At 39.0% G+C, this 17,836-nt stretch overlaps 1 protein-coding gene across 2 annotated transcripts in view; it reads left to right on the top strand.

The window, feature by feature from the left end:
- KCTD3 (potassium channel tetramerization domain containing 3) overlaps positions 1-17,836 on the top strand; it is a 71,730-nt gene that overhangs the window by 32,452 nt on the left and 21,442 nt on the right. For both annotated transcript variants that reach the window (XM_082613801.1, XM_082613800.1), the window contains exons 10-13: positions 4,333-4,448; positions 13,318-13,405; positions 13,539-13,655; positions 15,534-15,704. In XM_082613801.1, coding sequence (XP_082469927.1) covers positions 4,333-4,448; positions 13,318-13,405; positions 13,539-13,655; positions 15,534-15,704 — 492 coding nt within the window. The remainder of the gene's footprint in view (positions 1-4,332; positions 4,449-13,317; positions 13,406-13,538; positions 13,656-15,533; positions 15,705-17,836) is intronic.

Here is a 17,836-nt window from a genome sequence, read left to right as displayed (position 1 = left end):
CCTTTTTTGATTCTGCTTTAGTTTGTTTCTCAGCTGAGATTTCTTGTCTATTCACTCATTATGTCTTATTTTTTGCTAAATGCAACATATTCATTATAGCTGTTTTATTAGTTTTTGTCTGCTAATTCCACTATCTGCACCATCTCATTTATTTTGAGTTACATTTTCCTGCTTCACATGTCTAGGAAGTTGTGATTATATGTTGGGCTTGTGCATGATACATTATGTAGGGAGTATGAATTATTATTATTATTATGTAGGGAGTAACAGTGCTGTCTTCTTTTAAAAGATGTGAGTTTTGCTCTGGCAGGCAATTAAATTACCAGAGGATCTTTATCCTGCTAGGCTTGCTTTTTTTGCTTTGTTAAGGATAGGTAGCCTTTTTCACCTTTATATTGTATTTTAGGGCATGGCTCCTACTCAGGGTGTGGTGTTATCTTTTTGGAGTCTTAACAGGAATGCCTGAAGAGTGAGTCTTACTGAGCTGGAACTATTGAATCCACCCACAAATGACCTCTGCTGTTTCCACTTAGCTCCCAGGCCTACAGCAGCCTCTCTCTCTCTCTCTCTCTCTCTCTTTTTTTTTTTTTTTTTTTTTTTTTTTTTGCAGTGCTCGGGCCTCTCACTGCTGCGGCCTCTCCCATTGCGGAGCACAGGCTCCGGACGCGCAGGCTCAGCGGCCATGGCTCACGGGCCTAGCCGCTCCCCGGCATGTGGGATCTTCCCAGACCGGGGCACGAACCCATGTCCCCTGCATCGGCAGGCGGACTCTCAACCACTGCGCCACCAGCGAAGCCCCAGCCTCTCTCTTTTATTCCTCGGGAATTCTCACCCAGCCCAGGTGCAGCCTGGTCTCAGCCAAGGCATAGGAAAACCCCTATACAAATTCTGAGCCATCTCTACTCCCACACTGGTGCATTTCCCTTCTTTTCTTTCTTGTTCATAAATTCTAGCTGCCTCAACAGCTCTAGAGTCTGACCTCAGCTTTCTCAGTTGAGAGAAACCCTCACTTGATTTTCCCTTGGGTTTCACCTTGCTGTGGTCAGGAGCGCTTATACAGAAAGCCAGTGGCCATGGGGCTTGTCTTGTGTGTTTACTGTGCTTCAGGTCTTCTGCTCCCTGTTGTCCGGTGCCTAAAAACAGTTGCCCCATGTATTTTGGCAGGTTTTTTTATGGTGAGGAATAGTCTGATGCCATTTACTCCATCATGACTGGCAGTGAAAGTCCCCCCTAAAACTTTAGGAAAAAAAAATACTTTAAAAAATTTGAAATTATAATATACTGGTAAGTATACAGAAAAGAAATCAGTTGTGGTTTTTTTGTTTGTTTGTTTTTTCAAATTGCCGCTTGTAACATACCAATTAGTGAAGGAGATTTTATGCCTTGCTTTTTTTTTTCCCCCAAAAAAGGGTGTGGTCAGTAGCTACCTTATGAGACGGTAGATGGTAATTTGTTCATGTAAAAGAGATTATTTGTTGCTACAAATATCCTTTAGAACCTGAGGGCACCATCCGAAGAAAATTGTTAGGGCTGGTGTATCCATGATAGAGCTTCCCCAGAGGCTGAGCGCCTTCATTATAACTTACATAAGACATTGCTGCTGGATTAGTGCCATAAGCAGGGCCCCTTAAGACAGGAGCTCGTCATTACTTATACTGGTGTCCTCCTTGGGGATAGGGGTCAGCATTGTTGAGTCTAAGCAGGGGTGACACTTGAAATTTCTTGAGATCATTCAGAGTGTCTTCCTTGATTTCCCAGAATCTCATTCTTCTCTCGAGTAATCAGTGTTTGTTGGTTTTCCTGTTTTTATTTCTACTTTTCACATAGCCCATAGTACTGAATATAGTTATCTTAACATATTCTGAAAAATTGTCTAGCATCAAGATTAAAGTACTAATACATGAGAGTCCCTGAAGTTGTGTGTGAAATGATTACTCTCTGCTTTGAAGTGGCCAGTTAATTTCTCAGCAGTTCTGATCAGAGAGCTTATTAGCTTTTGTATGTGTGTTGTGTTTTATTTTGCTCTGGTTTTTTTTGGTTGACAGGTTGGGCTGAGATGATCCATTCATGTGTATAAATAATGTATTTATGAGTACATAAAAGTTAAAATGTACATATGGAAGACATCCTTAGCAATACTTTCCAGATTTGTTTGTTTTTCACTTTTGTCCAGTGTATATCATTTTTCTTTGTGCTAGATGCCTGGCTTTTTCAAGATGGGTTAAGAATTTTCAAGGTGTTGTTTATTGCCACTGGTCTTGTCTTGTATATAGTACACTTCTGAACATAAAGAAATATCCCTCATTTGTGTAAGATTCAAAAGAAATCAGTTATCTTTTCTGGCTTATGCTTTTCAACATATTACAGTCGCATTTAACTAGTTTGTTTCTCCCCGTGAGTTCTTCAAAGCCTTGTGAATCCTTGTTTTTCTCAGCTAGATGCTGAGAAAATTGTTCCTGTTGCCACACATTAGGTACTTTTTTAAAAATAAAAAAACTGATACTTGAAACAGCTAAAGATCCACATAAAACAATATTTTATAGTGAGGCTTATTTTCTAGCATAATTAGATAAAAAGGTATTTCTCATAAGGTGCTTTTCAAGTAATAGAATACTATTTAAATGTCAAAATTGGGGCTTCCCTGGTGGCACAGTGGTTAAGAATCTGCCTGCCAATGCAGGGGACACAGGTTCGAGCCCTGGTCTGGGAAGATCCCACATGCCGCGGAGCAACTAAGCCCGTGAGCCACAACTACTGAGCCTGCGCATCTGGAGCCTGTGCTCCACAACGGGAGAGGCTGTGACAGTGAGAGGCCCGCGCACCGCGATGAAGAGTGGCCTCCGCTCGCTGCAACTGGAGAAAGCCCTCGCACAGAAATGAAGACCCAACACAGCCAAAAATAAATAAATAAATAAATAAATAAAAAGAAAACTCTTTAAAAAAAAATGTCAAAATTGGATTATAACATTTTTAAGGTGAAAGTGAGCCTTGAGACATTTAGCTTGGACTCAGTTTTATAGATCAGATAAGTAAGAACCTGAAGGTGGTGAAGTAGGAACCTGAAGGTGGCAAAGAAAGGTACTGTCAGAGCCAGGATTCCGGCCCAGAATCTCCTCCCTGCTGGTGTAGGACTCAGCTAAAGAGAGACAACTATGTAGGGTCATACATGCTATATACCAAGGTGAGCCGAGACATTCTTGGCTCTTTTGCTATTAATGTGGGCTATCCTTACAAGGTCCCTCACCTGCAACCCCTCTTCCCTTTTTTCTCAGGTTCCCTGGGCTTACCCATTCCTGATCCCCCAATTTGATGAATTCCTTTTCACCTTTTTAAAAAACCCAACTCAAATGGTTTCTTTTCTAAGAAATATTCTCAAACTCCTTTTCCTGCCCTCTTTTACTCCTCTGGTTATTACTGTACTCTGTGCATCCTTCTGTTATTATTGCATTAAAATTGGTTGTTTGTATTTTTTTCTTTTAAATCTTAGGTTCCTAGTAATATCCAGTCTTCTTATGTTTATGTGTTAGTTTCAGGCATACAGCAGAGTGATTCGGAGATATATATATATATATATATATATATATATATATACTTGTTTTTGATTCTTTTCCATTATAGGTTGTTACAAGATATTGAATATAATTCCCCATGCTATACAGTAAATCCCTGTTGTTTATCTTCTCATATTTTTTAATCCCATGGCCTAGTATAGTTAGAGTGAATTAACTTTGGAGTGAATTAACTTGAGATCTGCAGTGTTGGGAAACAGGAGGTTTAAAATAAGCTCTGATAAAGGCCCGAATGTTTGTTTTGAATACAGTGTGTCTTCTTGCTGTTTTGTTTCGTTCTTTTCTCTTTTTTGCCTATTCCCAGATTTCTAGATACATTCTGGATAGTTGAAGTTGCCAAGTCTGTGTCTTCAGATTAGTGATTCTCAGATATTGGGTCCATGAGCAGGCTGCAGCTAAATCTCCTATGGATTTTATAGACATGCAGTGGGTTTTCTGATTTAGTGAGTCTGACATGAATCCAGGAATCCCAGGATTCTTTCTGTTTTATTTTGTTCACTTTAAATCTACACAGTTGTTTTGATGATCAGCTGGGTTTGGGAGCCACAGCTTCAGATAACAAGCTGTTCAATCAGAGTGAGATTACTTGGGGTAGACTTTTATCTGCCACTTAAGAGCTTTCAAGTTTCTTATTTCTGGTTCCCAAAGTGTCTGGAACATAACTTCTAGAAATGAGATGCTTTTAAAAGATACTTTTAATCTGGGTTTTGATTAATTCGAAAGATGGTGACTGATTAACCTCTGTTTTTTATTATCATTTAAGGCGTGTTCAGCCTTGGTGTTCCTGTAGACGCTCTCTTCTTCATCGGTAACCAGTTGGTGGCCACGAGTCATACAGGGAAAGTGGGAGTGTGGAATGCTGTCACCCAGCACTGGCAGGTTGGTTTTAACTAATGCATATTGCAGAAATGAAATTATTTCTGAAACTCACACTGATTATGCATCTGCTTTATTGTGGAATTCATATTGTTTCTGTTTTGATTATACAGTAAGTGCCCTACATACGAACAAGTTCAGTCCCAAGAGCGTGTTTGTAAGTCCAATTTGTTTGTAAGTCCAGTAAAGTTAGCCTAGGTACCCAGCTAACACAATCTGCTATATAATACTGTACTGTAATAGGTTTATAATACTTTTCACACAAATAATACATAAAAACAAACAAAAAATAAGGAAAACATTTTTAATCTTACAGGACAGTACCTTGAAAAGTACAGTAGTACAATACAGCAGCTGGCGTACGGGGGCTGCCATCGAGTGAACAGGCAGGAAGAGTTACTGACTGGAGGAGGGAGAGGAGGTGGGAGGTGGTAGAGCTGAAGGATCGTCAACAATAGGAGACAGAGGGCAAGCTGCAGTTTCACTCACTCCTGACTTTGATGGCACAGGTTCTGGTTCCTTGCTGGATTCAATTCTGTCTACACCCTTGAAAAAGCGATCCAGTGATGTCAGGGTAGTAGCTCTTTTTGTCTCATAGATGACACGGTAGCACTGGATGCATTCTGAACGGCTGCTGCAACTTTGGTGTACCGTTCTACTTTCGGGTCCTGTGCCTCAGAAACTAACAGTGCCTCCTCAAATAAAGAAAATCCCCTTGCCATTTCCTGTGTCGTGAATCTCTTCTTAGCAGTACTAGCTACGTCACCGCTGCCTTTACGCTTGCTTCCAGATATCCTGGGCTTGAAATAAAGATACTGTACTACTGTACTCTGTACAGTACTGTACAGTAAAGTACACAAAAGCACGACCACTTGTAGAGGATGCATGCACGTGACAGTGCATGCCAGACATGTGAACTAACTTACGTGATTGGACATGCAAACGCGCGTTTGCTTCCTTGAAAGTTTGCAAGTTGAAGGTTCATATGTAGGGGACTTACTGTATAGAATATTGAATATATTTACTGCTAAGTTTGCTTCTGGATACAAGTTTGACTACATTTTCAAGAATTTTAAGTCACTTTGGAAAATGAGTTTTTAAACTGGTTTGACATTTCTTTATTTCCTTGAAATGTTTTAAGTTTCATGCCTTGGGAATAGTAGTCCAGGCAAACTTCATCTCCTGAGTGGGAGTACAGTTCTGTGTGAAAGTACATAGCCTGTTCAAGGAAAAGATAGCAAGCTAAATGGTTTCAAGTACTTGAGAGGAACAAGAAGGAGATAAGACTAAAAAAAAGGTTATTGCCTGATTCTGAAGGAGAGGGGAAAAATTAAGGGACTTTAAGCAGAGAGTGACTTGACCAGATCCATGTTTTAGAAAGATAACAGTGCTAGCTAATATAAGAAGTGGACTGGAGATCAGGGAAATAATCCAGCAAAAGAGGCAGAGATTCAGCTAATATGAGTAGATGGCAAAGATGAGACTATCTGAAAAACATTTCATAAGCCTTCCTAAAACGATAAGGATTGCTATCTGATTAGATGGAGAAAAGTTAAAGGAGAGAGAGATGGATTTCTAGTCCTGACAGTTGAATGGCTGGTAATATTTTACATTGATAGGGAACGGAGGAGGAGAATCATACATGCTGGTAGACAATGTGAGGAATAATTAGAATGACTAAATATGTTTACTTTGAGATTCCTGTGGGTATCCATATACAGGAGCTCAGTGTATAGTTGGAAGCACCCCTTTGGAATTTAGGGAAGAAGAAAAGCGCTAGAAAAAAAGTACTTGGAAACCATAATACTTGGTAATTGAAAAATGGGAATTGGTAAGATTTTCCATTGAGAGGATATCTGCAGCAAAAGAAAAGCCAAAGTTAAAATCCTGAGGAACATTAGCTCTTAAGAGAACAAGATAGGAAACCAAGAGCCAAAGTGACACATATGATGCGACTGAGAAATGACATTGGTTTTGTCAGTAGGGTATCATTTGCAGATGTATTAATAAGTTAATTAGGTTTTGATTGGGGGGGCAGATTGCAGGAACTAAGGAGTTAAAAGATCAGAGATTAGAGTTAGCAAATTCAGAGTGCCTTTCAAGAAGTTTGGTGGTGAAGGAGAGCAGAGAAACAAAGTGATAGTTTAAGGATCAAAGCTAGATGGAGGAAAAGATATTCAGTGCTTTTACTTTTTCTCTAGGACAGGAGAAGTTTGAGCATGCTTGTTAGTCAGAGAGGGGAGTTGACAGAGAAAGCATTTGAAGGTTGAAAGAATGGAGATGGTTGCTAGTGCCATAGAAGCAAATGGGGTCTAGAACACAGCTGGAGGGGTCGCCCCAACAGTAGAGAGACTTCTTTCTCAGCGATGGAAGAGTGAGGAAGGTGTACTGTGGAGGAGAAAGGCATTGGAAGTGTGTTTCAAGGATTGCAGAGATTGTAAATCTTCATAGTGGACCTGGCTGGTACAGTTGTGTGAGTTTCTTCCTTAATCCTCAGTCCTGGGAACAGAAGCAAGAGAAAAGAAAACAGGGTTGGCCTGATTCAGGATTGGAGATGTAATAAAATGGGTATGACACACAAAGGGATGAGAAAACATAAAGTGGCAAAGTGATTGAAACTGTAAGATCAAGAAGTGAAGGAGTGCCAGGTAAGCAGAGGAGGATGCAGGGATTCAAGGGACTAGAGGGAAGTGAAAGCAGGTTGATGACTCACAAGGAGCGGGAACTGTTGTGGTCAAAGACTGCAGTTCAGGTTTTGGAGTTGGAGCAGTTCTCATTGATGTAGCCATTTAAATCGTGTTCAACTGACTTAAAGATGAAAGTAGTTGAAATAGTGGTCAGAGAACTGTAAGGGTCATCAGGGTGAACATTTAGGTGCCAGAACAGTAATGGAGAATGGGACAGAAAGCTAACTGATCCAGGTGCCCAGCTCCTCAGCAGAAGTGGTGTGTTGATCTGGAAGCTGCAGTTTGGGCAGAGATAGGGTAATTGAATGTCGTGATCGGGCTGAGCTTGTAGAGGGACATTCTTAAGGCCTTATGGCGGCGCCTGAGATGCTGGGGAAATGGTGAGAGAAAGAATGACTTCCCATAAAAGAGATTACAGTCAGAGAAAGTTAAATTTCATTCTAGATGGAGACATGGAAGTCATGTTTGTAGAAAAAAGATATTAGCCAAGAGTGGACCTTCCATATAGGCACAGAAAAGGCATTACACAGGTTGTTACCATAAAAGTGATGGGCCAAGGACTGTGGGGAAGGACTGATCTAGGTTGATCTAAAGTTGAGGTGGAGGGAAGTCGATCAGAGAGATTCTTCAGCTGGTGATACTTCTGTAAAGAGGAATGTGTATTTTAATGATTTATGGAAGATCTGCTCTCAGGTAAGTTACTTGGCTAATTACGTCAAGTGAGCTTTTAGTGCCTCTGAGAAGCTGTGCCACCTGTGCCATAAAACTCGGAAGGTGCATTTAGGTTTCTAAAGGAACCTGTTTCTTTGTTACCTTCTTTGTTTTTTACTCGTGTCATAACTGCATATAAAAGTTTTCATATTTTGAGATCCCAAAAACTACAGTAGCATCCTCAGAGTGGGTACTTCACCTTAAGCATTTAGTCCTGTATGTATAACCTGTTGCTTCTTATTTGGTATATGCATGAGTTGAAAACCATAGCTGACAAAGTAGGTTTGTTATTACATTTCAGGAAGACCTGGGGTAAGTCGAGCATTCATGCAGCAAACAAGCCTTATAACTTTTAGCCCAGATAGATGATGTATTTTTTTTGGTAGTGCAGTGCAGAGCTAGGATGTAATGAAATCTCAGTGTCCGATCTGCAAACCTCAACGGACAGTTCTGACCTGAGGCTGGCTACGTGGCACTGGATGAGCGGGTTCTGATCTGGCCTTTAGCAAACAGTTCTGCCCATGAGTGACACAGAAGGTACACAGGACAGCTAGTGTAGTTTGTGACTTTTGCTCTACAGTCGAGATTGATTTGAGGGTATTTGAGTCAGACAAACGAGCCTGAGAGCGAGAGAGCAAGCGTTTTTGAGCCTAAAAGCCGTTGTGATATTTTGGTGTAGCAGTTTCTTATTAGGACAGCTTCAATAAAATGTTAATGAAAATTTTATAAGAGTATTGTATCTGATTTGGGTAAGAAAAAAGAAAATAATTTTTTAGAAAGAAAGTTTCAGTGTTTTCTTCTTTTTTTTGTTTGCTTCCTCTTCATTAGACTTCAGAAGATTAGTAATAAGGACTTAGTGTTTCAAATACATGGCCTAGGCTGAGTTACGTGGCAGAATAGTAACTTTAGGCGTTATTTCCCAAGTTCAAGTTTAAATTTAGATGTATATTGGAAACATAGATTATACATGTTTCATTCTCATATCAAAGAGAGACAGTGTTGGAAGTTAGTCCTGGAAAGTCATTGTGTATTGTGATTCCTAAGGGATCAGAGAGCTCTGTCTGTGTTCCTTCTGAAAGATGAGAGATCTTCAGACAGAGTCACCATCTGAGTCACAGCCTGGCCTCTGAATGAACAGTGGAGGACGAGCTTGAGGAGGAAATACTGGCTGTGGGAACAAGGAGTCAGAGGGAATTTCTGGGCTCTTATGGGCTGTGCTGGACAAGAACTAGGGAGGCTTATTTGATGTAGCTTCTCTTCTTTTGTGCGCTGATGCACTTGTAGCACTGATGTCCCAAGTAGGGTTTGGCGGGTCTACTTTTTTGTTTTATGGTTTGTAATAGGCTTATGGACCCCTGCAAGTTAGGAACAAGAAGAAGGTGGGCGTTGGAACCTTAGGCCCAGAATTCATTGCAGAGGACTGACATTTGGGTGTCTTATTATGTCCTGAACACTATCCCAAGTACGTTGTATGTCTCACTTGGGATTCACAGTAACGTAGCTGAATCAGATCAATTATTGGTAAGAAGACTTGACAGTTTGGTGTCTATTATGTACTGACCACTACCCTGAGTATGTTATATTTGCTTACTTGGGATTTACAGTAACATAGCTAAATCAGCTGACATATAGAAATATTGGGTAAGAATATTAAAACAGCATATATTGTATCTATATCAAGTATGGAATTACATTTATTTGTTTGTTTATACATATTTGCATGTCACGTATCAGAGTAAAGGCTCTGGGGCCTGGGGTTCTACCAGGAATAGGAGGCATGGCTTCATAGGACAGTGTAAACCAGCCTCCTGCAAAAAGCTGAAGCTTTAAAGATCTGCTTCAGTCCCTGAGAAGAAGAATGGGAAAATTTTGCTCAACAATTTTGGAACAAGAAAGCTTGACCTGTGTTTAGTGTCTTAGATTGGGGAGAGGTGGTGCAGGGGAAAACCATCAATGAGAAACTGAGACCAAAATAATCAAATTAGGAGTACACATGTGTGAATTGAAAACACAAAGGTAAGTATGGGAACTCCAGTTTGAGAAATTAATGTAAAAAGCTGGTCTAGGGCCATTTGCATTTCCAGATGTGGACATGAAACTGAACTTTCACAAGATATGGTGCACAGGACTCTGCAGAAGAAATATTTTCTGCTAAAAGTGAGCCCATAACCTCCCCAGATTTGTAAACTACACATGAAACATGAAAGCAAATGAGGGAAAGTCATCAAATGTTAGCAGACTCATCAAATGTTAGCAGTTAGAGTACAAATGTACCCCAAAGCTGAGAATAATTGAACAATTAGACAACTAATGTAGAATAAATTTCTGAAGTTATTTAATGAGATAGAAGAAGGACTAGACTATAATGAAGGGATAGGACCAGTCAGAAAAGAAGCAAAGCGAAAGAGTAGAAATTTAAAGGTCATTGAAAATAAAAAACAAAACTCTTACTTAATGTGTTAAATAGAAGAACAGCTAAAAAGACAAGGAATTGACAGACGCATTTGAAAATAATCATTCACACTGAAGCAGAAAGGTGAGAGAGAAAATAGGAAAAGAAAAAAATGAGAAAATCACTTTCAGAAAGGAACAGTGGAGATGGGGCAATTTAGAAAAGATAATTGCTAACCATTTTGGAGAATTGAAGAAAGACATGACTCTACTGATTGAAGAAATACATCAAGGCTAAATAAAATGAGATTCACACTTAAACACATGGTGATGTGTTGGGTTGGCAAAAAAGTTCGTTAGGGTTTTTCCATAGGATCTTACGGGAAAACCTGAACGAACCTTTTGGCCAACCAATAATAGAAGATAAAAGTATCATAAAGGTGTCCACAGAGTAATGAGAGGTACACTGTAGTTAGACTTAAAACAGACTCCTCATCACCAGCAGTAGAATCCAGAAGACAATAGGCTATTCTCAAGTTAGTTGGGGAAATAACTTTCAACTTAGGATTTCACATCCAGCAAAACTATCATTCAGACATGAATGAGAGATGTTTTCAGATAATACAGACAAAGTTTGTCACTTATAACCTTCAGTGGAAGGACCTCTATAGAAATGCCCTTTGATAAGGTTATTTATACTTAGAAGAGGAAGTAGTGGAATACAATAAACATGACTAGCCAGAGAATTTGTAGATGTGTTGGTGAATCTAAATAAGTCTTTAAAAAGTAATGGGTGGGGCTTCCCTGGTGGCACAGTGGTTGAGAGTCTGCCTGCCGATGCAGGGGACATGGGTTCGTACCCCGGTCCGGGAAGATCCCACATGCCATGGAGCGGCTGAGCCCGTGAGCCATGGCCTCTGAGCCTGCGCGTCCAGAGCCTGTGCTCCGCAGCGCGAGAGGCCACAACAGTGAGAGGCCCGTGTACCGCAAAAAAAAAAAAAAAAAGTAATGGGTGAGGGTTAAAACATACTGATGTTGAAAAAAAAGATCATCATCCAGGTAGAGATTGTAGTTAAAGGATTCTAGGGGCCTTCTATTGCTTGGGAAGATAGAGTGATTTTCAAAATGTAAATCATTTAAATTTTTACATAGGAGTTAATGATAATCACTGCATGCAACATTAGGAGAGAAAACCCACTTCCACCTTAGGTTTGTGACCACCATGACTGAACCAAATATACTAATCAGTATGGTGTCTCAGTTTCCTGACATGAAGCTGTTGGGGTAAAGAAGAGGAGGCCATGAAAGGCTGGCTCCTTGCTTATGCTGGGAGAGAAGAACTTAGTACCAACTCCTCTGTAACCTAACTTTACTTATCCTCTGCTTTCCCTGTTCTCCTTGTTCTGAGGGGTAGACTTGAGAAGAAAAGCAGGACATGCTCAGGGGTTTCAGGAAAAGAGGTAGGAAGGCTTTAATCCTGGAGCCCATCCTCCCAGAGAACTGAAAGGTCAGATATCTGTCTTGGACATGCCTGGGAAAGCTCCAGGCTGCTGCTGCTCTTTCACTGAAAAATGGGTCCAGAGGGAGAGGAATCTCATGACCTTACCTATCCCCGGCCTCTGACTGTGAAGATTCTGGGTAGAATTGAAGCTCTTCCTGGAGTGCTGGGGCTAAAACGATGCACTTGGTGTAAGAAAATTGGTCAGTGAAGCAGCCTTCCCTCCATTTTTCAGACATCTTTACTCTTATCACTGAGAAGTTGTCGGTGTTTACCTGCTACAAAACGTGTTGGCTCTGATGAGACAGAAACCTGACCTGGGGTTGGGGGTGGTCATTGAGTCTTTGCAGAGATATTTCTAGTGTAACTTGTAACCATGCATGACACCAGAAGGCACACACAGAAATTGGGGTCATGGACATGAACAGCTTCTAGGAATCATTATTTCCAAGTTTTAGCTGTTTTTAAATTTGTGTTTTTAGTTAGACTCTTGCTATGTTTGCTGTTCTGTCAGAAGTGTGCTTTTTCCCTTTCTCTACCTAACTCCTAGTTAGTTTTTTAGTTTTCAAGCTTTACTTTCTTTTTGAACTTTTCCTTGATCTTTGTGCTTCTCCCTGGACTGGGGTTGAGATGGGAATCCTTTCTCCCTCTTCTATGATTGTATTGCACACCCTGTTTTAGTGCCTATCACGTTATAATTGTCTTTTTTTTTCTTTTTTGCCCACAAGTTTCTGAGCTTCTACAGAGCAAAAGTGATATTTCACATCCCTTATCCATTCCAGTACTTGTTCACCTGGATAATATCTGGTACATAAAAAGTGTTTCATTTAAATGTTGTGTGTAAACTTTCAGATGCATGTCTGGCCTGGCTGTACACAGGGATGATTCAATTTGATCTCATCGCCAGCACAATAACACTTTTTGTTTGTTTTTTGTTTTGTTTTATAGTAAAAATCATGCCCTTTGCTTTTCTCTTAGCACACACATAGGCATTCATTAATTTGTAACTAGACTGATTTGCTTGGAAAACTGATTTTTTTTATTCTAGTACTTGAAAAAATAAAAGCATTTGAGAACTTGTTTGGCCATTTCCTAGGAAATAGAGGTGAAGTATTTAGTGGGGAATATGAAAGTAGAGAAGACTACCTTTTCAAAGAAATGGTAATGAATTACCAAGGGAGCGAGGGCTATCTGGAAGTCGGTTGATCTGTTTTCTAGTTCTGATTCTGGGCAGGTCATTTCATCTCTTCTATGAGAGAGAGAAGGGAGAAAGGGGCCTGGTCAGACTTGGTTTTCCCGTCCTAAAGTGTGCTGTGACCTCACAGTCATGTGCAGAAAAAGGAGATGAGTAAATTCTGAAAGGAAAGCGCTGCTGTTGGAAATAAAAAATTTTTTAAAAAGCTTTAAAAGGTCAGAGTTCCCTTGGAGGTGTGTGTGTGTGTGTAAAGAAGGTATTTTCTAAGCCCTACTTAAATCGGATATTAGTATCCTTTTTATTAAAAGACTCAAAAATTTTGAGGAAATTGAGCAGAAAATATAGATTGTAATTAATAACTGAAATCTAACAATATTCTCACTACATCAGGTTCAAGACGTTGTTCCTATAACTAGTTATGACACTGCTGGTTCGTTCCTTCTACTGGGATGTAACAATGGATCAATATATTATATAGGTAAGTGGTCAGACACTTAGTATGGTCCTATTTATTATGATTTTTAAAATGAGAACAAGAAACTATTACCTTTTTTAGTTTCAAATAGATTCACGATTTATTTTAATGCTATTTGATTTTTTTTATTTTTTAGATATGCAGAAGTTCCCTTTGCGAATGAAGGATAATGATCTTCTCGTAACTGAACTTTATCATGATCCTTCAAATGATGCTATTACTGCTCTGAGTGTTTACCTCACACCCAAAACAAGTTAGTGCATAGCAGAATTATTGTAAATTGTTGAAGTTCTCTTGAGAATGTATGTTTATTCGTTGGTTTATTGTAACACTAATCTGGCCCTTTGTTTTGGTGAACTGCAGTGCTGAGGATTTCCTCTCTTTTAGTCTAAAGTGTATGTTTGGGTTTAGACTGAAGTCAGACATGACCAGTAAACATAATCTGAGGTGGGAAGTTAGAACTTTTCCTCTTCTGAATTGTATTGTTAAGCCCTACTATTATAATAATAACTAACATTATTTTTAAAACTTATCTGCACATTTACCTTCCTATGGCAGCTGATTTCGTTTTGAAATTAAGAGCTTTATTTATTTTTTCACAACAATAACAACAACGAAAGCTTTTAGACTTTAAATCTCTATTGAAAAATCAGCTTATTTCTCTGGGAAATTTTAAATTTGAGTTTTGGAAAACCTCAGTATCCATTGCAATGAAATTAACAAACTAGCTCTGTAAATTATTAAGAATTTTTATATTCTAGAGTGAAAGATAAACATAAATGGGAAATTCAAAATTTATCTGTAATGAAAGGAATTCTAGGAAATATTTACATGTGGCTAGTAATATTAATAGTTTGAATATGTTACTTGTATAATAATTTCATTGAATGCATTGTAATGAATCATTATCTTCGGTATGAAAGAAAGAAAGATTCTGGTGTGCACAGATGATTTTGATTGAAATTGTAGGATTTAAACTATGTTGCTCCAGAACAGAGGTCAGCAAACCATGTTCTTTTTATTAATAGCCTTATGTATTGTCTTTGGCTGCTTTCCTGCAACTGTGACAGAGTTGAGTGGCTATCACAGAGACAGTGTGGCATGCAAAGTTTAAACTATTTGCTTTTTATAGAAAGTTTGCTGACCCTGCTCTAGAATGAGATATGTTCCCCTCCTCCCCCGCCCAGTCTAATTAAAAAGGGAGAATAAAACTTCTTTTGTGGTGGCAGTGTCTTCTTTTAAGACACCAGAATGGAGTTGCCTTTTAAGTTTTGAGAAGTGTTTTCCATAGCATGCCCTTTTCCTTAGATTCCAGTATTTTCAGGTGAATCAGAAAGAACAGCTCTCAAAGCCAGGAGGTTCTCTGTGACGCTTTTAAGGAATGTAGGTCACTGAACTCCATTCTGTCTTAAATATATGATGGAATCTGGGCACTTGTTTGAAAAAAAAAAGCCACAGATGAACCTGACGTCATGAGCTAGTTGTATATAATTAGAAGAGAACAACATAGGGAAGTGTGATGTAAGCAATGTAATGGGTATATTTTCCCGTAGCTAACAGTTTTGAAACTGTTGAATAGTACATGGATTACTCGATTATTCAAAGAGAAGATTCAATATTGTGGCAGAAGTAAAACCAATGGTCATTCGAGGCTAGAAGTAATATGGAGTATTGCTTTAGGAATACTGTGTTGTGTCAGTGGTGTTCTTAGCATGTCAGATTTATTCTTTAAACATTTAATGAGTACCTACTATGTCTCAGGCACTCTGTAAGGTGATATAGATTAAAAAATGATTATGATCCAGTCTCTTATCAATAAAGAGTAGAGGTAGATAGACATGGAAATAGAGAATTGGGGTGTTACAGTTGCTCTGATAGAACCCAATACAAAGTACAAGGGAGAGAGTGAACAATTCTCTATTGGAGTGAGTGTTAGGAAAAGATTTGTAAAGGAAATAATGAATTTAAGATGGTCAGAGAAGTCTTAAGATTTCTTTGCTGAGCTGGATTTGGGGCTGATACAAGTGCTGAATCCAGCTCTGCCTCTTCTGTCACAGGGAACACTTTGCAAGGGCAGCTTTCTTTTTATTGTCTTCTATTATATCACCTTTCAATTTTTGATTTTGGTTAGGTGTCAGTGGTAACTGGATTGAGATTGCCTATGGTACGAGCTCTGGAGCAGTACGAGTAATTGTGCAGCACCCAGAGACGGTTGGGTCAGGCCCTCAGCTTTTTCAGACCTTCACAGTTCACCGAAGTCCCGTCACAAAAATCATGCTCTCAGAGAAGCATCTTGTATCAGGTAAAGTGATTTTATTAGTACTCGTAAGGAGGTCTACCTCATGTAATGTAAATCCTTGCCTTGGGTGTTATTTTTTAGACTCCTACAAATTAAAAGAATACAAAAGCAGTGTTTTATGTAAGAAAAACATACCAGAAAAAGTGGTAGAAAAGTTTAATAACTGAAGAAATACTATGATTGTCTTCTAAGGTTTCTTTGATATTGTCTGGTTATAGTATACATAAATTTAGAAGGCATCATATCTTTTATTTACTCTCTATTTTAATATTTTGTTTTTATGGCATATTTTACTTCAGAATATTTATCATAATCCTGTTGAAGAATTTTTTATTAGAGAGATTTTTCAAGTATGAATATAATATAAATTGGGTTGTGTTGTCTTAAGGTTTAATGCTAAAGTTAGTAGAATGTTAATAGTCTAACATCAACTACTAATGTTAAAAATTAGTAAAATGTGTAAAGAGATGTGAAGAAAATAACATATGTCGGTTTGTTGTTCTTCATAGTCATAGATGTTTCTAACATTTAGATACTAATTTGATACTTAAAAAATTAGTTACAGATTTTCAAGCAAAATTAGCCTGACACAAAATGATCACAAAGTAAAATTCCATCATGAGATTGATTGTCTATGATAGATAATTTCTGAAAGAGTTTATGAAAGTTGAATTGAGTCAGGTGTATCAGTAGTTTGCTTTTTTAAAACAATCTTGCATTAAATCTTTTGTAGATCAGTTCCTGCCTAACTTAAATTTTTATAAACATCATTTTTATATATCAGCTTTGTTTATATGAAGACTACCTAATATAAAAGGTGATGCATCTTTCACTAATTAAACACCAAATGGAGCTGAAATACCTTGTCCATATATGAATGGATGGAGAGATGGATGAATATGCTTTTATTGAATGTCTCATTATTTTGGATGTAATTATGCCTTTCTGAAACAGTCTCTTTTTTAATCTTTCATAGAGCAGTACTCATCTAATATCTGCCTCGCTGCAGAGTTTTTCTCACTCTGTATGGCTGGTTCTTCCTCTTTTGCCCAGTTACTAAGTATTGGATTGCCTCAAATCTCTTTCTAGATTTTCCATTCTTTGTCTGTACTTTCCCTGGTGATTTGAATATTACTGTCTACATGCCAGTGACTCCCAGACTTTCCCTTTACCTGTGATCATCCACAGAGTTCCAAACTTGTATATCCAGTGCTTGTCCTTAGTATTTGGTTGTATGTTTAATAGGCATCTCTCAATTAACCTAGATCAAATAGTACTTTTGATTTCTGTCTCAAAAGCCATCTTAGTACACAATATCGCTACTCATTTACCCAAGCTGAAAATCTAGGAATCACACTTGATTCTTCCCTTTTTCTCACTGCCCCCACCTTCCCCGGCCCTCCTCATACGTGTAATACATCTGTAAGTCCCGTTTCTCTGCTTCAACATACATCACAAGTCTGATTACTTCACTTTGTGTCCATTGCCGCCAGCCCCTTAGCTCACATCAGCATTTCTCCCCTAAGTTACTCCATTCTTTCCCTGTTTCTGTCTTGGCTCTCTATGGTACATGTTCCACACAGCAGCCAGAAATATCTTTAGAAATGCAAAGCAGGACTTCCCTGGTGGCGCAATGGTTAAGAATCCACCTGCCAATGCAGGGGACACGGGTTCGAGCCCTGGTCCAGAAAAATCCCACATGCCGCGGAGCAACTAAGCCCGTGTGTGCCACAGCTACTGAGCCTGTGCTCTAGAGCCCGCGAGCCACAACTACTGAAGCCTGTGCACCTAGAGCCCATGCTCTGCAACAAGAGAAGCCACCGCAGTGAGAAGCCCGCGCACTGCAACAAAGAGTAGCCCCTGCTCACCGCAACTAGAGAAAGCCCGCGTGCAGCAACGAAGACCCAACACAGCCAAAAATAAATAAATAAATTTTATTTTAAAAAAAGAAAAAGAAAGAAATGCAAAGCAGATCTGATTTCCGATGGCTTCTTACTGTATATAGAATAAACAGATTAATATGGCTCTTCCTGTTCTGGATCCTGCTCACCTTGCAGATCACTTCTCCATGCCTCCCATGTCACTTTTCTTATTGCTCATGATACCTAACTCATTGGCGTTTCTATTTCTTAAAA

The sequence above is a fragment of the Mesoplodon mirus genome, assembly GCF_964341445.2.
Source record: "Mesoplodon mirus genome assembly, chromosome: 3".
In the NCBI taxonomy this organism is placed as follows: domain Eukaryota; kingdom Metazoa; phylum Chordata; class Mammalia; order Artiodactyla; family Ziphiidae; genus Mesoplodon; species Mesoplodon mirus.
Note: the sequence above shows the minus strand (reverse complement) of the source record. Positions and strands in the feature narration are given on the sequence as shown.